Source organism: Eptatretus burgeri, chromosome 1, assembly GCF_056783735.1.
Source record: "Eptatretus burgeri isolate ZD-2024b chromosome 1, Ebu_testis_v1, whole genome shotgun sequence".
NCBI lineage: Eukaryota > Metazoa > Chordata > Myxini > Myxiniformes > Myxinidae > Eptatretus > Eptatretus burgeri.
In genome coordinates, this window is record NC_140961.1 from 8,892,341 (window position 1) to 8,917,047 (window position 24,707).

The window sequence follows — 24,707 nt, forward strand, 5'->3', positions numbered from 1 at the left end:
GACAGGCCGACTTGGCCTTAAAGGACTTGGCGGCCTTAAAGCTAGCCCTCCGAGCCAGCCTCTGGAATATCTCTTTAAGTCTGGCTTTTACCTCGTCCCACCATTCCCCCACCGAACTGAAGAGAGGGATCAAATCCTTCCAGGCCTTGAGTCTTGTAACAATCAATTCCCTTATCTCTGGATTCCCCAACAAGGATGTATTTAACCTCCAAACACCTTTCCCAACAAACAAACAATTACCAAAGGAAAAAACAGCCTTCAGAAGACAGTGGTCTGAAAAGCTGTTCCACAACCTTTGGACGCCAACCGTTGTAACTTCTTTCGGGACAAAAATATAATCCAGCCTAGACCTCTGTGACCCCCCTGCATTAGACCAAGTGAAACCTGGATCCCGGCTGCAGAAATCCCGAAAGACATCCTTAAGCTTGAAGGTATCCAGCAAGTCCGACACCCCTTTGGCCGACGCGCGGCTAGAAGGTTCCTCCAAAGAGATGTTAAGGTCTCCCCCCACAATCAACAGTTTATGCGTACAGAGCCAAGGTTTGACCCGGTCCAACAATGTCTTCTTCTCCCAAGGCTGATGAGGGAGATACATATTCATCAACCGGAAGTGCTTCCCCTGGACCACAGCATCAACTACACAAACCCTCCCTGGCTCAATGACAACCACCTTCACCACCCTCCATGCGAATCTATTCCCAAAAAGAATACTAACACCATCATTCTTGTTTTTATCGCTCCCGGAGAACTTACACAAGCCCCCCCCCCCCCCATTCCCGCTCCCATTGCTGGAAATCACAAGTCCCTGGTAAAAAACATTCCTGTAAAAACAGAATATCTAAATTCAAAGTTTTGAGTTCGGCAAAAACCCGCTGACACCTACTCACCCCCAGAATACTTCTCACATTCACTGAACCCACTCTTAATTCAACCCTCTTCATCTGAGAGGAACCGTTTTTGTAGTGGAACAGTTTTTACAGCAACCTTCCGGGTTTTCTTGAACCTAATCCCTTTATGATCCCTCTGGGCTCCAAACCCCAACCCAGACGAGTCTCTGGACCCCGATTTACCCGAAGAAACCGAGGGGAGAGCTTTTGCTCTTTTCCCCTTACGCTGTACAAACCTCAGAGGGTCACCCCCCCACCACCTCCCAATCCGGCTCAGCCATAACTTCCTCCCCCATTGCCCTCCCTTCAGGCTCCATTACTACAGGATCCCCACTACTCCCCTCCTGCCCCAGCTTTGAGGTAGTTTCCTCTTCCAGCGAAATACTACACTTATTTGCCTTCAACGCTTCACTCTCTCCTAATTGAAGGACCTGAGCCTCTTCGCTCCCATCTTGAACCATCCCCTTTTCAACCACCCTCTCATCTTGCGCCGGTCTCTGCTCCACCACCTTCCAATCCTGAGCAGGACCCTGATCCCCCACCCTCCCAATTGGGCCTGGACCCTGATCGACCTCCCCCCTCTCAAGCCTCACCCCCTTTCCCCCCTCCCTGAAATCCTGGGAGCGCCAGGAACCTCGTGATTTCTCTCTTTTTAAGGCATTAGAGAAAGATTTTGGGCAACCCCTGAAGACATGCCCTGCTTCCCCGCACAAATTACAGGAGACGCTCTCAACACACTCGCGAACGACATGCCCAGCCTGCCCACAACGAGGACAGCGAGGATTTGGGCAGCTTGCACCGAGGTATATATATATATATATATATATATATATATATATATATATATATATATATATATATATATATATATATATATATATATATATATATACACACACACACACACACTTGCGATACCCGTGCACATGCACGGGATAGCAGTACAACATAGCTGGAAGCAGACAACAGACCGTACACGGGGAATGACAAAAATACGCATTGTGCAAAATGCAAGTGGTACTATGGAACGCCAAGACTTCCCAAACATTGTCGGCAGTGCCACAGCAATTTAATAGGGATCGTGTGACGGTGAGCCGAGTTTTTAGTGTGCAAGCGTGGTATTATAATAGAGATATTTATTTATATATATATATATATATATATATATATATATATATATATATATATATATATATATATATATATATATAGACATCTTCTTCTTCTTCTTTCGCCTGCTCCCGTTAGGGGTCGCCACAGCGGATCATCCGATATGATCCGCATACTGATTTTGGCATAGGTTTTACACCGAATGCCCTTCCTGACACAACCCTGGTCACCTCTTATGACACAGGGATATGGATTGAGTTTCGCCATGATTCCAGGCTGCCCTACACCCTCTCATAGCGTGGCCCAGCGCAGAGCAGAGCTCCCTTCCTCAAGCGATCCTCCAACCCAAGCCTCCGAGTAGCCGGATTACAGGCGCACGCCACTACGCACGGTATACAAATATATATACATATATACATATATATATATATATATATATATATATATATATATATATATATATATATATATTTATAGATATATATATATATATATATAATCATACATATATAAATATATATATATATATATATATATATATATATATATATATATATATATATATATATATACATATAAATATATACATATCACAGTCAGACAGACAGACAAAAACCAAGTTGCATATTTAAGTATGATCGTTCAAAACCACATGCAATGCATGTAGCTATAATTCCTACACCATTGTTGTAAGAGCTTGTGGCATTGTTTCACCTTTTTTGACCTCCAGTATTAAGTCTTGACCTTTGCATCAATTAAAATATCAGCAGAGCCCAATTCTAACCCTGAAGTTTGAGGTCCACTTCCTGTTCAGGTACAACCTTCAGTGCTAGCCCACTGATTTTGCTTGGAGGAATCAAAGTTGTCAAGACAGATGCTATCATTTATCAGGACATTCATCTTCCATGAGCATACAGTATTTTTGCTCCTGAGGTTCGGTTACCTTGGTTGCCGTAATAGATTGATTACAATTACCAAATATATCAATAACCTTCTAATACATTCTCAGCAGTGTTTCTGTTTGTAAAATGGAAGGAAGGAGAATAGGCATTGAATGGACAATTAAAGTAAAGTGATCAGGGTTATTCATTTCAATTTTCATTGACAAAATATATCAATAAGTTTAGATTGTTTGTTTCCACAAATGAGCAAAAGTATCGCCTGGTGACTGAGGGGTGGGTGAAGGAGTAGAGGAGGTGGGGGGAGGGTTGTAGATGACAACACAATTGGAAGAGATGAGGCCAATTAAGTAAGAGTAAGAAGCATGGCTGAAAGTTTTTTTTTTTATGAGAGTCGTCGATGAAATAAAAACATTGTGACTTTAAACTACCTTAATAGTCACAGCTGAGAGAGGTGTTACCTTTTCGTCCATGTAATGAGAGTTCAAAACTACAAGCAAGAGCTTTGCTTTAATTGAAGGCCCTCACTTTAGTCATCACCGTCGAGTGAACACTCATATCTGGCTCACTCTTACCCATTCTTTCTTGGACTTGCTTTTGATTGGAATTATTATATCCCCTCTCGTCCTTCAGGAAGGGGAGACATTTTATTTATTTTTCTTTTTTTTTTTCCTTTCCAACAACATGACAATGAAATACCATTCTTTCAATTATGAACAATCCTCTTCAGATTTGGCATGGTGCTACTTTGATCCAATGGACATAGACCACATTTTTCGACGTCGGCCTTATTCCAATTTTAAGGTTGAAACACTAAAAATCAAACTGTGCCATTGCCTTGTATTTGAATCGATCGAGATGAGATTTGGAGAAAAATATTCTTTTGGCATTTTGTATAAGTCGATGACGAAATTATACAGGTGTCAAAGGTCAAAATCGGTCTAAAAATTAAGGTTTCTAGCTTGCCTCTTGCCAGGCCTCTGCACTTAAACTCATCGAGACAAGACTTGGCACAAAGATGCCTTGCCACAGCCCCGGCAGACTAAAGCAGGCAGACAATGGACTGGTGGTTTTATTGATTTAACAGGAGTCAAAGGTCAAATATGGTTGCAGACTTCAAGCTTTTGGCTGGCCAAACTTTATTCTTTTTTTTTTTAAACCAATCCAGAAAAGACCTGGCGCAAAGTACCTTGCCGCAGCCCTGATGGAAAAAAAAAAACAGCAGGTTGATATTTATCTTGCGTCTCCCTTTCAATTTCACAGGGGTGAAAGGCAAAAATTTGTCAATATATATTTTTGGTTTGGGCTTGCCAAGTATATATCTTGAAACCAATCCAGACAAGATTTAGCACAAAGATACCTCATCACAGCCCCTTCAGAGAAAAACAAGTAAACATTGGTCTGGTGTCTTTCTATTGATTCTATAGGGGTTAAAGTGTATGGATGGGGAGCAGTGGGGTTGGGATGGGGGAGACACATTGCATTCTCCTGTGAATGTCTGTGATTCTAATTTATATACTTTTATAAAAGGTACACAACAGGTGAGAACAACTGTTGATTGAAATGAAATTCCCGAAATCGTATGAATTATCTTATGATCGTAACAGTTGGCACATCTCTTAAGATGTCAGAGGTGGCCATTTTATTTATAACAACTCTAATTGTAACAAGAAAGAGCAATCAGAGATTGCAGACTCTCAGCAGGACTTGGTTTGTGTAGCATATTTTGTGTGGCAAATAAATGGAAGAATGTACTAAATGAAAGTTCATTGATTGCAAATTAAAGGTCTAAATGATCTAGCTGTAAATGTGTAAAAGGTCAAAGGACTGAAAAGTTGTAAAGGTCTAAAGGTCGAAAGGTGTAAAAAAAAATGTCTAAATTGGTCAAAAGGGTCGAAATTATCGAAAGTGTCTGAAGGGTCTTAAAAGGTTGAAGGGGTCTAAAGGGTGTAATTTAAGGTCCAAAGGGTTAGAATTGTCTGAAGGGGTCTCAAGGGTCTTAAAATGTCTAAAAAGGGTCTGAAGGTCAAAATGGTGTACAGGGTATTAAAAGATTTGAGAGGTCTAAAGGTAACAAAGGTGTCCAAGTGTCTTCAGGATTCTAAAGGGTCTAAGAGGATGTAAAGGTTCTTCGAGGTCTAAGGGTTCTAAGGGGTATAACGGGGTTTCTCGGGGTTTTAGGGTCTAATGTGTCGACAAGGTATCAAGGGCCTTATGGTTCCAAAGGGTCTGAGGAGTCTAAAAGGTTGAATGGGATCTATAGGGTCTTCAGGATCTTAAAGGGTCTTAGAGTTGTAAATGGTCTTAAGGGGCTCTAAAGGGTCTTAAATGGTCTTACGGTTGGTTATAAAAGGTCTAAAGGCTCAAAGGGTCTTAGGGTTGTGAAAGGTCATTGGGTTGTAAATGGTCGAGTCTTAGGTGTCTTGAGAGTCTTAAAGGGTCTTTGGGCTCTCAAGGGTCTAATGTAATTAACACATACACTCACATTTTGTGCAGACAAACAGACAAACAAACAGGCAAACAAACAAGACAAAGAAACAGATCCAAATGCAGTACCCTCCCCACTGGCGAGCGTATAATGTGGTTTCTTCCTTTCGTGGTGACTGCTGGTACTTGTGGTGGGAACTCAGCTGGTATGAGAGCAATTTTAATGATAGCAATGGCATCTTACCATCCGTTTCAATGGGGGCTGGTGACTATAAACTTTTATGGAGCCTCAGGGCATCAACTTTCAATTGCCATTGGCTAAACATTTCGCCACACCTGAAATCAAGGTGATATGGAATGACGAGCCCAATTTGCATGCTGTGATTTATCCAGAATAAAATATAAAGGTTATAGTGCTGTCTTCCTCTCCTCTCCCAACACCACAAGTCACTGCCTCGCACCACCTGAGGCACTTTGTCCCCCCACCCCCTCTCACAAAGATCTATAATGTACTTTAGGCTAAGCTTCAGCTCACTATACTCACTGAACCCCCTCTCCACATTTACATAGAGTCTCCAGCCGAATCCGTCGTATTTGCATGACCTGTCATGTTCTATCCCTCCAAGTCAACTCACAAACTTTCTGCCACATCCTCCAACATACTGCACGTGCTCTCTTGCTCACATTGCAAGTTGTTTTGACATTTGATCTTTTTCACCTATTTTACTCTCCTGTTTATGTGACATTTTTGATGCTTGCTTTTGCCTCATGATTAGTTCGGTTTTATTCATTACCTCCAACACCGAAGGTGGACGGCGGTTATGTTTTCATCCCTGCTTGTCTGTCTGTCTGTCTGTCTGTCTGTCTTTGTTTTGTAGGATATCTCAAAAGGTTAAGGCCCTGTCACACCTTGACGTTTTAGCCAGCGTATGTCAAGGTATCAAAATGTCTGTAAAACACTGGCGTACGCTGAACTATTGATGTTTTTTTCCAGTTTTGGGCGTATTCATAACGAGTTGGACGTATGCATAGCGTATTAGTAACATATACAGAACGTTTCGATAACATATAGATAACATATCAACAAATGCTGAGCGTGTTGTCGGCGTTCACAACCTATGCCCAACGATAGTCTAACTTATGCATAGCGCGGCAGCGTATCGCAGACGACCACGTGGCATAGCCTATTAAAAGGCTGCGACTCGACGATTCAAATCATAACCGCACTAGACATCGAAGTGTCAAGCCGCTGTCACACCTTGACGTTTTAGCCAGTGTATGAAAAATTTGTCTAAAACGCTGGCACACGTCGAATATGTTATGGGTAAGTTTTGTGTACGTTAAGAGCACGCTGGCACACGTCGAATACGTTATGGGTAAGTTTTGTATAAGTTAAGAGCACGCTGAAGCACGCTGGCATACGTCGTAGTACGCTGAGTACGTCGACAAATTTTCAGCATGTTGAAAATTTTTCGACGTATGCCAGCGTATGATGCACACGTTCTGTATATGCTGGCCATAAGTTGTAGGCACGTTACGCGATCGTTGACACACGTCGACACACGTTACTTGTAAGTTACTCATAAGTCGAAACACGTCGAGGTAATGTTTAGCGTACCCGAAACATGTTTCTCACCGATGAGTAACAGGCTTTGAACCGATGAGTGACGTGCTTTGAACCTATGTGTAACGTATCTCCAACGCATATTGACGTCTTCCGGACGACCACAGAACTTACTGAACGTGTTACTAACTTACAGCTTCTGTATAATGGCGTATTGGCAGCGTTTAGGGGAATTGGTATATCAAAATGGGGTTCACACAGGAGGAACCCGTCAGTGTTCCAGACTCCATGGTTTTTTTTTTCTTCTTCTTCAGCATGACGGTGATGTTGACACTTCGATTTCTCGTGCGGTTATGATTTAAATCGTTGAGCGGCAGCCTATTAATTATGTTTTATTATAACCGCACTAGAAATCGAAGTGTTAACATCACCGTCATGCCGAAGAAGAAAAAAAAAAAACCATGGGGTCTGGAACACTGACGCTAAACATTACCTTGACGTGTTTTGACTAATGAGTAACTTACAAGTAACGTGTGTCAACGATCGCGTAACGTGCCTACAACTTATGGCCAGCGTATGCGGAACGTGTGTGTCATCCGCTGGCATACATCGAAAAAATTTCAAGCATGTTAAAATTTGTCGACGAGCTCGGCATACTGCGACGTATGCCAGCGTACTAAGACGTATGCCAGCGTGCTCTTAACGTATACAAAACTTACCCATAACGTATGCCAGCGTGCTCTTAACGTACACAAAACTTACCCATAACATATTTGACGTGTGCCAGCGTTTTAGACAAAATTTTTATACGTCGGCATACGCTGGCTAAATCGTCAAGGTGTGACAGGGTCTTTAGGGACGGATTCGGGTGAAATCTGATGGATAGGATGGGTGTGTGACAAGGAAAAATTGATTCCATTTTGGTGAAGACCCGGATCCGAATCCAGAAACGAGAATTTTCTCAGTGATTATTCACCATCGAGTGAAAGGGTTAAAACAATATATGGCATGATATTTTAAAATGTTGTGGACGGATTCGGACGAAACTCGGTGGATGAGTTGGTTCGGTGATAAGAACAAGCCGATTTGACTTTGGTTGAGGTCCGGATCCAGATGCGGCCTATCAGTGGGATACAAAACATGAACTAATCAGCTTGGCGGAGGTATGCTCTCCACCGAGTGTCGTTCCAGTTCCCAGTTGTTTATTTATTTAATTACTTTATGTGTTGGCAGTAATGAATGAACATTTGCTGTGCATGACACGTTCCACTCTGCTGGAACACTACGTGCTCACACGCAAGCAAACCTTCTGTATTCTCCATCGAATCCCGATCACAAGTATTGTCCATTCAAGATCAAAATAATGTAGTGTTCTGATAATAAGAATATTAGTAGTCAAAGAATACTTTTCTACAACCACAGCTCATGCTCTTCATGTGAACCAATTGAAAGATCAATGTATCCATCAACTTTTAAACACTGATTCTTTTGCTCAGGTTATGCCTTTACATTGGGACGCTTGACTGCAGGTCTGTTCGAACACACATGACAGCAACCACAAGGCAACAACTTCTTCTCCATTCGTATGCAGCACAAGGCTGCGGAGTAGCATCATTGGCTGAGGGTGTGGCTGTGCCGCTGATGCAATGCCCTCTGCCAGTTAAAGCAGGAATTTGTAATTTGTTCATGGTGCCGGTGATAGCTCGCCTACTCTTCGTGAAGAACACCATGGGATATTTTACGTCCACCTCCTAATGTTGGCAGATGTCCGTTTTACATCAATCCGAGGGAAGGCACATACATTGATGAATCGCTCTGACCATGAAACACTGCCATGACAGTTTATAGCTGGGTCGGGATTCAAACCCAGGAGGTGAGTGTGCGTACCTCAACACCTGAAGGAATAGCACAGAATTCATAATAATCACACCAACAACAGTAGCATCTCCACAATGGCAAATCGTGGAAAGAGCGCGAGCCATTAAATAGTTCATTTGCTGAAAAGAGCTGCCATTAGATAAACTATGACAATACCTCCAACACTCTGCCGGTGATGTATTTGTCACAACCATCGCAACGCACTCCATACTGAGCATGGTAGTCTCGCTCGCAGTATGGCATGCCTTCCCTGGGAGGTTGTAGGGGAGAGTGAGAGGGTGGCATGTGTGGCAGTGTGAGGTTAGTGGGGAAATTTTATCTTCAGCAAACTGAAATTTTGTTCCCAACGAATAAGCTCGATGATGGAAACTCATCTCATGTTTGCTGTGTGTTGATTTTAGAATAACATCAGTTACAATCTCAAGCACTGAAAAAACAAGCAAGTGTTGCAATTACACACACACACACACACACACACACACACACACACACACACACACACACACACACACACACACACAGCCTGGCATTGGCTTTACGCTTAGGGTGGCTAACTTAAGATCTCAGGATGTTGAGGTGAAGCCTCTGTCAAACCGTTTAATTAACACCAGGCAGGTTGACTCAGCGTGCCATCCTTCCGAGGTCGGCAAAATGAGTACCAGTGTGCTGGTAACAGGGGGTATGCGTCAGTGGCACAGTCACGCCCCCAGAAAATGATGCAGCTTAGCAGAGATACTGACAGGTTGCACATGAATAAATAAATAATAAATAACACACACACACACACACACACAAGGAACTTTGGTGGAGTAGGAGGTCATTCGGCCCATCATGCCTGTGCTGTGCTAACCCCTGTACTGTCACCCATCCATATTGCAAGCTACTCACCAATGCACACAAGCCAATATCTCTATACTGCTCTATCTCCAATGCATCCAGATACCAATCTAAATCACATTTTAAGTTATCCACCCCCTCCACGACCACTACCTTTCCGGGGAGACCATTCCATGCATTAACCACTCCCTGACTGAAAGAATACTCAAGGTAACTGCCCCCCTGGTACTAACCCTGTCCATTCTGCTGAAAAACTCCACTTCATCTATCTTGTCCACACCCTTCATTATCTTAAACATCTCCAATCAGATCCCCTCGTAATCACCTCCTTTCCAATGTATAAATTCCGGTCTCCTTCCTCCATTCAAATAGCTGAGTTTAGCTTGCCCTGGAATCAATTGAGTTGTTCAATGCTGAACCCTCTCTATGACAGCTATGTCCTTCCTAAGTTGTGGTGACCAAAACTGCACACAATATTCAAGATGAGGCCTCACTACATTCCAATACAGTGTAAACACCACCTCCTGTGATTTACAATTTATCCCTCCACAAATACAGTGCAGCCTAAAACCTTCTTACCTTTACCTATACCTGCCTGGCACTGCCCTGTCTGTTTACCCCCAGATCCTTCTCCTGCGTGACAAGCTCCAAGACCCGCTCCTTGTATCATGTGATCTCTATTTTCATGATTCCTACCCATCCCCATCATGTTACATTTCTTTACGTTAAAATATTTACCCAATCTCTGAAAGTATCGAGACTTGCCTGAAATCTGATCACTGTCCTATCTCTGCCATCCACCTTACCTCCAAGCTCTGTGTCGTCTGTAAACATGGAAAGCCTATTCTCAATCCCACAATTCAAATTGTTGATGTAAATAATGAATAATAATGGTCCGAGTATTGATCCTAGTACTGATCCCAGAGGTACCCCACTTCTTACATCCTCCTAAGAAGACATCGTCCCACTCAAAGCCACTCTTTGCTTCCGATCACAAAGCCAGTTTCCAATCCAGTTGGCGACCTGACCAGCCACTCCACAAGACCTCACCTTGGCTAACAATATCCGATGTGGTACCTTATCAAATCCCTTCTTAAAGTCGAGATATACTTCTTACATCCACTGCACTTCCTTCATCCGCCCAAACAGAAAATACGTCGTAAAACTCCAATAAATTTGTTCAACATGATCTCCCTTTGGTAAACCCATGCTCACTACTTTTAATTAGTTTGAAATTATTCAGATGTTTCCTTTTCCATTCCTTGATTAATGTCTCTAACACCTTCTCCACAACTGAAATCAAGCTAACAGGTCTAAAGTTCCCCAATTCTTCTCTGGATCCTTTCTTAAATAATGATGTTACATTTGCTACTCTCCAATCTGCTGGTCCCTGTTCTGACTCTGGTGAAATATTAAATAATACCGCTAATATCATGGTTATCTGCTCTGCCACATCCCACAATACTCTTGGATACATATCATGTGGCTCTGGAACTTTATCATCCCTTAATTTTCCAGCTGTTTCTTCACTTCACCTGCAGCTACCTGGATCCCTTCTAAAAAATCCCTTAACCACCCGGAGATAGATACTCTCCACGATTGGAAGTTCCCCTGACTGTTCCCGTGTAAACGTAGAGGTAAACCAGAGTTGGTGTCAAAGCCACCCAATGCTCGCCTGTTTATACATTTATCGTTTTTAAAAGACTCGTCTAATAATTAATATTTTTTTTATAAAGCATTGCAGTGAAGTTTGATCCAAATAATTTTAAAGCAATATATGTATTTGTTTATTGTAATCAGTAACAAGAGCACAAGTGAGCACAATATACGCCTGAACAAGAAGGTTTATACAGAATTGTGCGACTACATGGAAAACAGCAACCACTTTATATGACGAACGTATGTCGCGACATTCCGTCTCCACAGTCTGTACCTATTTACCAAATATGAAACGTGAAAGTTGAAAACTTTGGGAGTTAGAGTGCGGACAGGAACGGACGGACGGACAGACAGACGGACGACACATAATACGCCCCGATATATATATATATATATATATATATATATATATATATATATATATATATATATATATATATATATATATATATATATATATATATATATATCGGGCGTATAAAAAAAGTGTGGTGGATAAAAACATTACAAAGGAAAAAATGACCTGCACCAAAAACTTTAACATTTTCACGCTCACGCCGGGGTATCGCTAAAGCTCTGTTCTTCGAATAGGCGAGCTAAAAAACGGTTTAGTAGGCCTGCCATCTCACCCTCATCATCCACCAATTATCCTGTGCTATTCCACAATGAACGTACACTCCACTTCACCCTTTCCTTAGCCCAATGACCTGTGGAGATCTCTCCAGAACCATCTTCCAAGGTGTCCTGATCTCCATCTTATTTGAGCCCAATTGCACTATGTTTGCTTGAAAACTAATTATTATTTTATATATATACATTTTGTGTTCAAAATAGCCTGGTGTTGGCGCAGTGGTTAGGGCAGCGGCTTGGGATTTCATAAGGTCCTGAGTTCAAGCCCCGTTGGGCCACTGAATTAATACACCAGGGGGTTGACTCAGCCTGTCATCCTTCGAGGTCGGTGAAATGAGTACCAGTGTACTAGGCCGGTGTATACCCCGGTTAAAATAGGTGTACCATGTCCCTGCGTTGTAAGAGGCGACCAGGGTTGCGTCAGGAAGGGCATCCGGCGTAAAACATGTGCCAAATCACTATGGGGATCATACGGATGATCCGCTGTGGTGACCCCTAACGGGAGCAGCCGAGAGAAGAAGACATTTTGTGTTGAAAATGTGTTTGTACCGAGATGGGGGAGGGTTGTAAAGGTGAGGGGTTAGGGAAGGAGACAATGATAGACCCAGGGCTACCTCTGCTCCATGCTGATGAAGGTGAAGTAATCCAAAACATGTGTACATGGACGACACTCTCTCAGGAAAGCTTGCCATTTCAATTGGCCCAAGCACAGCAAGCAGCGTCTCCTATGTCAGCCTATTATAACACAGAAAGCTTGCTTTTTTATGATGAATTGTTCCGACTGCCATCGGCAAGTGTTCTTAGACAGGTTGTGCCTGTTGGTCAGAATCCATGCTACAATGACCAGTGTGTGTAGCACTTGGACTCCGGTCCCCACAATAGTGAATGAAGAAAACACACGCGCACACACGTGCACGCACGCATGTACGCACAAACACACACTTTATTTTGTTTTTCTGCTACCCAATCCCCTCCAAGGGGGAGGAAGTAAAGTTATAGCCCAATACAGAGGCACTCAATGTGGAGCTGGTCAACAATTGTGGACACCTATACCTCCTCACCTGTGGAACCATCTCAGGCAAGATATGCACTGGAGTGCTCCATCTTGTTCACTAATGGGTTTCTGTCTCTCAAAGATGTATTTATGGCATTTCTCATCACTCTTCTGAAGGTTATATTACATTGATGGCATTTAACTGTTCTTGGTATTTCTGTGATAGAATCAACTTGGTAGGATGTTTCATACACAGATTCATAAGAGGGCCATCTTCATTTTGATGTGCACGCCACTTGATATGACTCATCTCCTTCGATAAAATTAACTGCTTGAAATAACTTGTGACCACATCTTAACATCTCTTCATTGGCCCTCCACCTGGATGTGGTTGGGGGAGCCAGCAAAAAGAGGATCCTCTTTGGAGTGTGGTCAGCTGCCATCTCAACAAAATGGGCCAGCCATTCGAGATGACAATTTATCACTTTTACCGCTGCAGTTTCAGGATCACCCCAATAATTCCTGATCTCCTGTGATGTGATGTGATGTGATGTGATGTAATGCAGCCACTGCCTAGACTAGTAGGTACGCATCTGTTATGGAAGAAGTTCAGTTTCGCTAGGTCTTTCTTGAAAGGAGTACAGCACTCAGATCCATAAAGTCGAACTGGCAGTGAATACCAACCAAGCAGGCTTCGCACACCTGCTTGGTTGGTATTCTCAGGTCTGCATTTTTAAATACCACTCGATGGAAGACAACAAAGGCTTGTGCAATCAAATTCTCCACATCAGCACGCACTCTGCCAGATGATGATTCTATTACTGACCCAAGATATGGAAATCCAATGACAGCCTCAATTTCTTCATTCCCAATTGAATGGGGCTATTATCCTCCTCTGCTACCTCCCTTCCAGTTACCATCAACCTTGTCTTCGGAATGCTAACACAGAGGAAACTAGAAGGGCACTCGGAAAAGCGCATACCTCGGCTACGTAATGCCTGATCCACGAGAACATATCGGGCGCAATACATTTTTGAAAGATCATGCTATACAGTACTATCTCGTTTTTGGCCATTTCTCTCAATGGTGAAGAATCACTTTAAAAAATTATCAGATCCGGATTCGGATTCGGATCTTCACCAAAATTGAATCAATTCGTCCTCGTTACATACCGACATATCCACCAAGATGCGGCCGAATCTATCCACAACTTTTTGAGATATCATGCTATATATCATTTTTGGCCCTGTCTCTCAATGGTGAAGAATCACTTCAAAATATCTCGCAGTCGGATCCGGATCCGGATCTTCACCAACATCTAATCAGTTTGTCCTTGTCACACACCCAACCTGTCCACAAAATTTTATCTGGATCCATATCCAACTTTTTGAGATATCCTGCACACAAACAAACAAGAAGAAGTCATGCAGAGCACGACACTTGCAAAATCCATTAAACAAATTTGACCTTAAAAATAATTGGTGGTTGAATTCAATGTCCAAACATGCAACTCCTCTTCAAATTTCAAGTCAATCGGATGAAAACTGACAATTTTAGAAATTCGGCCTATGTCGTCCTTTTGGCCGATGTGAACCTCAAAAATAATTGGTGGTTGAATTCAGTGACATTATATCCAAATCTTCTTCAAATTTCAAGTCAGTGAGATGAAAATTGAGGATTTTAGAAATACCACTTTAGTCGTTGACCTTGGGCCTATGTTGACCTTTTGGTCCATGTTGACCTCAAAAATAATTTACTGGTTCAATTGAGTGACCTGATATGAAAATCCTCTTCAAATTCCAAGTCAATGGGCTGAAAATTGAGTATTTCAGAAATACCACCTTAGTTGTTGACCTTTGCCCTCTGTTGACCTTTTGACTTTTTGACCTCAAAAACAATAAGCTTCTTCCTTATGACAAACTCTACCATTTGGTGAAGTTTCATGAAGATTAGTTTAAAATTGTGACCTGTAGGTGACAAACAGAAAAACAGACAGAATAACAAAATCGACAAACTATACTTGAAAAATCTTCGATTTTGCAAGTCGTACACAGACAGAAAGGGGTGAAAACATCACCTCCTTCACCTTCAGTGGCGAAGAGAAATAATCTTCTACGATTGCCATGCAACAACCTCCACCCCTTGTCATTGTTGCTGGAAGAGCAGCATCATCTTCAATGCACTATCCCCCACCCTTCTCCACAAGTCCCACTACCAAATGCAAGTTGAGAACCCCTCACCCCCATTTCCCCCTAAATTCGAGAACCCCTCCCTTGATGCTTACCTCTTCCTAAACCCCCTCCCCACTTCCCTTCTCTCTTCCCCATAATCCTCGCTACCCCCTCCCTCCTTTCTCCCTCACTCCATCCTCTCTCCATCCCTCCTGTTTCACTCCCCTCCCTGCTATCTCCCCTGTTCCTTCCTCTCTTCCTCCCCTCCTCTCTCCCTCCCCACCCTCTCCATCCCTCTCTCTCTCCCCGCTACCCCATTATTATTCCAGTCAGTGAAACGACGAGTTGTATTTGCTTGTCCTTAAGATTTGTCGTTCAATGTTCAATGATTAGAAAGGAGGACAATTTGAAGAGTGTTGGTGCTATGCAGCAGCCATTTCCTCTTTGGATTGTGGTAGTCTACCATCACTCTCTCTCACACACACACACACACACACACACACACACACACACACACACACACACACACACACACACACACACACACACACACACACACACACACACATCTACCCAATTTAGGCATCCATGACATCGTTTATGAGGACTTTGGCAGCCAGGAATTAAGATTTTTACAGTTGAAATAGCCAGTCACAACATCAGCAAACCAACATGGCTTTCTACAACCCCAAGGCTTCAAAATCCATGCAAGTCGGCTGATGCTGTTTATGGGGAGTGGAGCAGCAGACACTGCATCAGGCAGTGAGCGGTGCGGTGTTTTTTTTTATTTCCACATACTGTAACTAAACTGGTTTTCCTATTTATGATCCTTATTTTGCAAAATGTTTTTCTACAATCATGGATTGCTTTATGTTGCAATGTCCTTGTGGATTAAATTAATGGATAGACACGAATCCGATATGCTAATGCTGCTCTTTATGGCACACCTGGCATTTTAAACCGGTCCTTGGACCCACATCTTCAAAGGATGCAGTGACCATCACTTGATGTCACATTCATAGGAGGTAGCAATTGCCTGCTTTGTAATGACTTATCAGGAAGTCGCTGGATTTCCAATGTGGGGATGGCATAGACATTCCAGACATATAATACAACACAAATGCTCAAAAAAAAATAAACCAATGTTACCTGCAGGGTGACCCGTATCTTGCCAAAAGGTGACCATGTGTGACTTCTTTAAGGTCACACTGAGGTGAACAGAGCTGCTATCCACCAGGAGCGACTCCTTGATAGTGAGGCGGCTTAGCCCAAATATTCAAAAGAATTGTGCATTTTGTGATACAAGCACCAAATTTGGCACAAATGTACATTAATATGTTGCGAACATTTTCAGATTTTGGGCCACTTGAAATTCTCTCTTTATGTCCGCCATATTGGATTTCAAAATGTCCGCCACTTGAAATCCACATTTGCTATTATCTCTGGACGTAATGCAGCTATTGACTTGATTCTGGTATCTAAATGTATGTTTTTGGGGGCAAGGAATCCAATGGTACCATTTTCAATTTAATACTATCTATCACATTGTCATATAATTTTATTTGGAGATTATCTAGGCAAATATTGAATTCAACACAATACTTTGAAAAGAATGTCTTAGTTCTGTAAATGTCTGAGGTATAATACTGACATGCTACATGGTCTAGTATTTGAGGCGAGGTGTACTGGTATCTGAGGCTAGGTATATACCGGTACTGAAGATACGTGTACATAAACAGTGTCATGTTAACAAGTTCAGCATTGCCACAAGTACATGTATGTTGTTGACTCATCGTCATGTGCAGTCCCCTTCACACACACAGAAGGGCTGTGTACTGAAGGGCAGCCTTTTTACACTTGCAGCGCCTCACACACCCTTTCTTGCACTTGCAAGAAACCAGCTCAATGCAGCTGTGAGCTGCCTCAGTTAGCCTGGTCCAGTAAGGTGTGTACTGTCCTTCTCCAGTCCTTGACCAACCCCAGTTGGTTGGTGGAGGGAGCTCTGGTGCTGGCAGCAGTATCTGACCCCACACATGTCCACCTTGATACACTGCCCTCTTGACATGTTCCTCCAGAGCTGCCTTCGTTGGAGGGATGAGCTGCACATTGTTTTTCCTTGCGAAGAGTTTCCTCCTGGCCTTCTCAATGTCTGTGCATTTGCTGGTTCGATCATACAACAGGATCACGAACCTCTCGATGATGCGCATTGCATCGTCTGGTATGTCACGAGGTGCAGAGGACAGCAGCAGCAGCGCCTCAGTGAGTTCTGGCAGTACCGTCCAGACTGCCCACGCAGTCTTCTTGCCATGTCTATGAAAACTAGACACAGTGTCGCATCCAGTTAGAGCGTGGAACATTGGCAGTGCACGAGCCTTCTCTCGTCCCAATCCAGCTGCTATTTCGTGTGCTGAGAGGTATCGGAAACTCTGGCCTGTTCCGAATGCCAGCCACAGTTTGTCTTCTGGTTGCAACTCCTGTGCCAGGGACACTGCCAGCACCACAACATCGGTGTCTACAGTTCGGATGAGTATTGCATGGTGTCCATGCTGGACTGCGTGAGATGCATGCAGCAACATCCGACTGTCAGCTTCTTCATGGTTACATGGGGCGAGTGAGGTCAGATCTGGCAGTAGTGGCTTGCTGAGCACTGCCTCTCCATCAGTAATGACGAGTTGCTTGTCCTCCTGGTCAAACCATTCCATGAGAGCTGCTGAGAGGAACCTGAACAGCTCGGTCTTGTTGCTGTCCACTCGTAGGAAGTTCTACCAGTTTCCTGGTATGGCTGCGGCAGCCACCACACGTCTCCGCACACCTTGTCCCCGCTTTGCACGTGTACTACCTTTCAGTGAATCAGCAAGGTAAGTATCCCAGACCAGATCCAGACATGACACTGTTTGCAGCTTCGTGGACATATATGGGATGAAGATCTGTTGTGCATACTTTTCAAAGGTCTTTTATGCAGCCGGCTTCAGCATCTGGACGATGGCTGCTCCATCAACCACAATACAGGTCGTGACAGCAGTCTCTGTCTTTGCGTCGGAGACTTCTTCCAAGCATGTGAGGAGATCACTCTTGGTACCAGTGCAGAGGCTTCCACCATCAGACAATGCAGGAGGACATGCCTGATTCTCGTGACAAAATAACTCCTCAAGGTTTCCATCCCTCGTCTGGCAGCCAATGTACAGGCGTGCGAAGAGTTCACGGTCATTCTTGATGGAGGCGAGCTGTTGCTGACCTATGCTCTGGCTTCTTGAAGTGGAAGTGCTGAACACCTTCAGCTTGTTACGAGGAATGGGTGCGTCCACTGCCTTTGTTCTGTCCAACAGACACACTCTGGTGAAAGCCTCGAACTGCTCTTGGCCAATCCTCTTGGCATTCATCATGGTCTCCACAGCAGCAGGATCTGCGATCTCCTCTGTGTCCAGTTTGACTACATCCTGACTCTCCTCCTCGAATGGGTTGCCCATCTCCTCTATGACACCGACGAGAGAGTGAACATCTTTCACAAATGAGGCCTGTACACTTGGCGTCTGATCATGATGATGTGTGTCTGCTGTTTGCCGTCTCCTGTATTGGTTCCCATCCTGGAATTCTTCGATCACCCTGGCAACTTCTGGTCCCGCAACCATCCAGCGACGTAGGGCACGAGGGTTGTCAGTGAGCCCAACTGCTCCACTGTCTCCTTTTGCAAGTGCAAAAAGGCTGCCCTTCAGTGCACAGCCCTCTGTGTGTGTGAAGGGGACTGCACATGACGATGAATCAACAACATACATGTACTTGTGGCAATGCTGAACTTGTTAACATGACACGGTTTAGGTACACGTATCTTCAGTACCGGTATATACCTAGCCTCAGATACCAGTACACCTAGCCTCAAATACTAGACCATGCAGCATGTCAGTATTATACCTAAGACATTTACAGAACTAAGACATTCTTTTCAAAGTATTGTGTTGAATCCAATATTTGCCTAGATAATCTCCAAATAAAATTATATGACAATGTGATAGATAGTATTAAGTTGAAAATGGTACCATTGGATTCCTTGCCCCCAAAAACATACATTTAGATACCAGAATCAAGTCAATAGCTACATTACGTCCAGAGATAACAGCAAATGTAGATTTCAAGTGGCGGCCATTTTGAAATCCAATATGGCGGACATAAAGAGAGAATTTCAAGTGGCCCAATATCTGAAAATGTTCGCAACATATTAGTGAGCATTTGTGCCAAATTTGGTGCTGGTATCGCAAAATGCACAACAGGTTTGCTGTGCTGCTACACCATGAGGAATATTTGCCGACGAGAGATTCCGATGAGAATCGTTCTGCAGAGTAACCATGAAAAATATGCGTTTGCCTCATAACGTCACCAAATGACGTCATAATGTCTCAAGCTTGACATATCTAGAAAGCACTCATCGAGGTGTTCAATTTGAGGTACTACACGATATGGTTCCTAAAACTTGAAAATTTGACCTTGGGGTCAAATATGTTTGACCTCAGGCGCTAACCATGAAGGTCAACGCCAATCGCCGCCAAAAAATAATCAGCTGAGCACCAGACCATGAACTATATTCCCATGAAGTTTGAAGACGATCCGATCAAAATTACTCAAAAAATAAGGGTTTCGTCGACTCCCCTGATTTGCGACAAAGTGACCTTGACCTTAAAAATTTTGAGCACTGAAAGGGATCTCTATAGGCCTTTGATATGCGAAGTTGCAAAAATTTCCAATGATAACTGTGCTCTGCAGAATTATTTATACGTAATTACAGACAAATAAAAAATAAACCAATGTCACCCGCAGGGTGACCCGTATCTTGCCAAAAGGTGACCATGTGTGACTTATTTAAGGTCACACTGAGGTGAACAGAGCTGCTATCCACCAGGAGCAACTCCTTGAGGAATATCTGCCTACGAGAGATTCCGATGAGAATCGTTCTACAGAGTAACCATGAAAAATCTGCTTTTGCCTCATAACGTCACCAAATGACGTCATAATGTCTCAAGCTTGACATATCTAGAAAGCACTCATCGAGGTGTTCAATTTGAGGTACGACACGATATGGTTCCTAAAACTTGAAAATTTGACCTTGGGGTCAAATATGTTTGACCTGAGGCGCTAACCATGAAGGTCAAGGCCAATCGCCACCAAAAATTAATCAGCTGAGCGCCAGACCATGAACTATATTTCCATGAAGTTTGAAGACGATCCGTTCAAAATTACTCAAAAAATAAGGGTTTGGTCGACTCCCCTGATTTGCGACAAAGTGACCTTGACCTTTGACCTTGACCTTCAAAATTTTGTGCACTGAAAGGGACCTCTATAGGCCTCTGATATGCGAAGTTACAAAAATTTCCAATGATAACTGTGCTCTGCAGAGTGATTTATACGCGATTACAGACAAACAAACAAACAAAAAAAACCATACAAGCAAACTAACATATCTTGCAAAAACTTCGTTTTGGCAATATAAAAATCGATCAAGATACAAACTTATGTGCAACCGGTTGAGACGGCATCAGTCCATGCATCCTAAAAACCTGCTCTGCTGCTCTTGCTCACCCTCTCTCTGTTCTATTCGTCCTCTCATTTGCTCAAGGTAATCTACCATCTGCTTGGAAATTGGCAAACATCACTGCTCTGCACAAAAATGTGCAAAAACAGATCCCTGCAACTACAGACCAATCAGCCTTCTCCCAATCATCAGCAAGGTTTTGGAATCAATCATCGCTTCAGACATTAAATCCTTCCTCTTCTCCAATGGCCTGATTTCCGATCATCAATTTGGTTTCAGACCAGGTCACTCTCCACTGGATACGCTGCTTCTGTTTTCCCAACAATGGATGGAGGTCCTCAATGCCGGACATGAAATCAGAGCCGTATCCCGAGACATATTGATTGCTTTTGACATGGAGTAGCACCCTGCCCTGCTCACCAACGTCGCTTCCGACGGTATCTAGGGCCATCTCCACTCGTGGCTCGCAGACTTACTCTCTTGTCGCAGTCAACCTGTGGCCCTAAATGGAGTTCTCTCATTCTCTCTTCCTGTCCAGGCTGGAGTTCCTCAAAGCAGTGTTCTGGGCCCTGTTCTTTTTCTGGTTTTCATCAATGATCTCTCAGACTGAAAATCCTCTTTATCTCCCTGCTGATGACTGCACCCTCTGCCGTTCCATCTGTCATCCCTCAGATCGGTAAGCAGCAGCTTCTTCCATCTCTGCAGATCTGGATAAAATCACAAGCTGGTCCAACACTTGGAACATGGCTTTCAACCGTGACAAATCTCACACTCTCACTATGTCTCTCTGAAAGGACCATCTGGAAAACCACCCCATCCACTTTCTCAACAATCCTCTTGAAGAAGTCCTTTCATTCCAGCTTCTGAGATTCACTATCTGCCGTGATGTTTCCTGGGAAAGCCACATTTACAAGCTGGCCTCCAAAGCTAGTCACCGACTGCTCCCCTTGTTGTACGTTCTGTGTGTTAGCTCTCATATGAGCCTCAACAGTGAACACAATTTTTTTTTTTAAGTACCGCCTCGTCGCCTTTGGAGGATTTCACATTCAATAACACTCATGAAACACGAATCTCCTGCATTTATAGTGGGTAGGTCAATGACTACTCAATTTTTTTGGTCACTCCTTGGGTGTCGTTTCCCTCATCTCTGTATATGCTCCGACTGAGGTGAGTGATCTCCCCGTGAAGAACACATTCTATGCCGCGCTCAAGTCTGTGGTTCAATAGTGCCTCAAACAAGATGCTATTCTTGTCTTGGAGGATTTCAATGTATTGAGTGAAACTGCTCGGCATGGTTATGAGATGTGTGTTGGTCCCCATGGGTCTGGAACTGTGAACCAGAATAGCACTAAGTTAGTTGGCTTTGCAAGAAGTCGTGGACTTAGGCTGGCTGGTTCATCGTTTCAGCGCCCACAGGCTCATCGCTGGACTTGGTATTTCATCACTGGTGATGTGGCAAAGCAAAGGAGATTGACCATGTGCTCGTTGGTGGTCGCTGGTTGATGATCCAGAACGACAGGGTCTACCAGAGTGCTCAGTTTCTCCATACCAACCACAAGCTTGTTGTAGCAACTCTGAAGATGCAGCTTAAATCCAGGAGAATTGTACGATTCCAGGCTAAGCTGGATGTTGGCAAGCTCAAGGATGAGAGAGTGGCTGACGAGCTTGCAAACAGGCTGAGTGTGGATTTGGGGGTCTCGGTGCTTTGGGAAATCCTGAATAGTTGTGGAATGCCTTCAAGACTACCATACTTGATATTGTCGATGGATGAAGAAGAACTTTGTCTCAAGGGACACTGGAGACCATTGACCAGAGTCACAGGGACAGGCTTAATGGTAGAGCTGAGCTGTTCGGGGAGTTGAGGCAGAAAAGTGTTCTGAGGGTGGACAAGGAGGTCTATGTGCGAGGAATCTGTGAGGGGGTAGAGCATCACCTGTGGCCACGTGGTTCTCATCCTACTTGGAGGGGAATTTGTGCATTGCATTCCTCCAAGCCCATCCCTCGGTGTATTGCAGTTAGAGCAGAGGTTGGTGGGCTCTTTATAGAGGAGTCCGAAGTGAATGCTCACTGGGCCGGTTACTTTGAGCAGCTGCACCTGGCTGACCCACCAGCCGTTGAGTTGGACATCAGGGGTGTTACTATTCCTATTGCTGACCCTCCCATAAACTGTGAACCACCTTTGTTTGTGGAAACACATCAATGGTGAACCGGTTGAAATGGGGTAAAGCTCTTGGAATCTGTCCCATCCATGCTGAACTTCTCAAGGCTGGTGGAAATGCTGCACTCATGTCGTTACATTCAGCTCTCTGTTTGGAATACAGGCATAAACACCACTGACTGGGAGGGGCCTTGTTGTCCTTCTCTAGAAAGGAAAAGATGATTGCCAGGATGACAACAATGACCAGGGGTTGTTACTGCTCTCAGTACTGCCCTAGGTCTTTGCTCAGGTAATTCTTGATAGGGTTCGCCACCATCTGCCTGAACACCAATGCCCAGAGCAGTCAGGTAGATACCAAAGAGGTCAACGATTGACCGTATCCTTGTTCTTCAGGAGCTCACCAAGCCTGGTGTTGGCTTAGTGGTTAGGGTGGCGGCTTGGGATCCTAGGGTCCTGAGTTCAAGCCCCGTTGGCCGCTGAATTAATATATACACCAGGAGGTTGACTCAGCCTGTCATCCTTCCGAGGTCGGAAAAATGAGGACCAGTGTACTGGTAAGGGGGACACTGCATCAGCGGCATAGCTGCGTCCCAACCGATTATGCAACCAGCAGCCACAGGCTGCACTCGATAGAGGGAGGAGCTCACCAAACGCAGACGAGAGTTTCGGCAGGGGCTGCTTGCAGCATACATTGATCTTTGCAAAGCCTTCGATTCAGTGAATCGAGATTCCCTTTGGAGAATTTGTGGTCTTCGTGGGGTGCCAACAAAACTGTTCAATCTGATGTCTGAACTATACTCTGGTACTGAGAGTGCTGTGAGATGTGATGGTTCCATCTCTGGCTTATTTCCAGTTGTGACTGGACTTCATCAGGGGTGTCTCCTGGCCCCCATACCTTTCAGCACTTGTATGGACTGGATTCAGAGAAGGATGTCGGAGAGATCAAGCTGCAGTGCATCATTTGGGAATGTCAATATCTCTGAACTTGATTTCGCAGACGATGCACTCATCTTTTCGGAGACTCTGGATATCCTTTTGGGGGCCATCGAGGTTCTGAATGAGGAGTCAGAGTTGCTGGAATTATGGCTTTCCTGGGTCAAAACTAAGATCCAGGCTTTAAAATGACATCTTGGATGCTGCACCTGTTTGTGGTGAGGGTGTTGAGGTCGCGGAGAGATTCACTTACCTTGGCAGTGATATTCATGTCTCTGCTGGCTGTGAGCTAGAGGTTAATAGACATCTGGGTCAGGCCTGGAGAGTCATGGATTCGCTGTGCCATGGGTTGTGGCGCTGTCCGTACCTATGCAGGATGACGAAAGTCCGAGTCTTCAGGTCCTTGGTGCTTCCAATCTTTCTCTATAGATGTGAGATTGGAACTCTGATCAGGGATCTGAGATGGAGACTGAACTCCTTCGGTTGCAGGTCTCTTCGGAGAATCCTTGGCTATTGCTGGTCGGTCTAAGTGTCCAACGAGCGATTGCTGAGAGAGACTCAGATGAGACTTGTTACCTGTATAGTCTGTAAGCATCAGCTGTGGTTATGTAGCGTATTTTCCTGATGCTGATCCTGCTCACCAGATTATCTCGGTGAGGGAGGCTCGTGAGTGGAGGAGGGAAACAGGCCAACCACGTACCTCATGGTTGCAGCAAGTTGATTGGCATCTCAAGAAGATGGAGATGGGTCAGGAATCTGCCTGGGGGATGGCCTGACAGAGGCCCCTGGAGTACTTGCGGAAAGTGGATGCAGTGACGCGTTACTCTGGCGCAGGCTCCCATACCTGACCTGCCTGCAAGTCCACCTTGGCAATAAACTACTATCTTGGTATCCTGGTGTATTTTGTGTCAGACAACCTCTCAAATAGTGTTTGGTTAACCCTTTGCATGCTGTATTGTTTCTGGCCATGTGGTTCCCTGTTGCTTTATATTATTTTTTTTTCATGGGGCTGTGAATTTCAAGTAGTATTTACAAAAAA

General features: G+C 44.0%; 1 protein-coding gene across 1 annotated transcript in view; it reads right to left on the reverse strand.

Annotated features, from left to right (window-relative positions):
• Window positions 1–24,707, reverse strand: part of LOC147033828 (actin-binding LIM protein 1-like) — a 296,975-nt gene that overhangs the window by 102,194 nt on the left and 170,074 nt on the right. Inside the window, exon 7 of the mRNA XM_085871479.1 lies at window positions 8,922–9,015. Coding sequence (XP_085727605.1) covers window positions 8,922–9,015 — 94 coding nt within the window. The remainder of the gene's footprint in view (window positions 1–8,921; window positions 9,016–24,707) is intronic.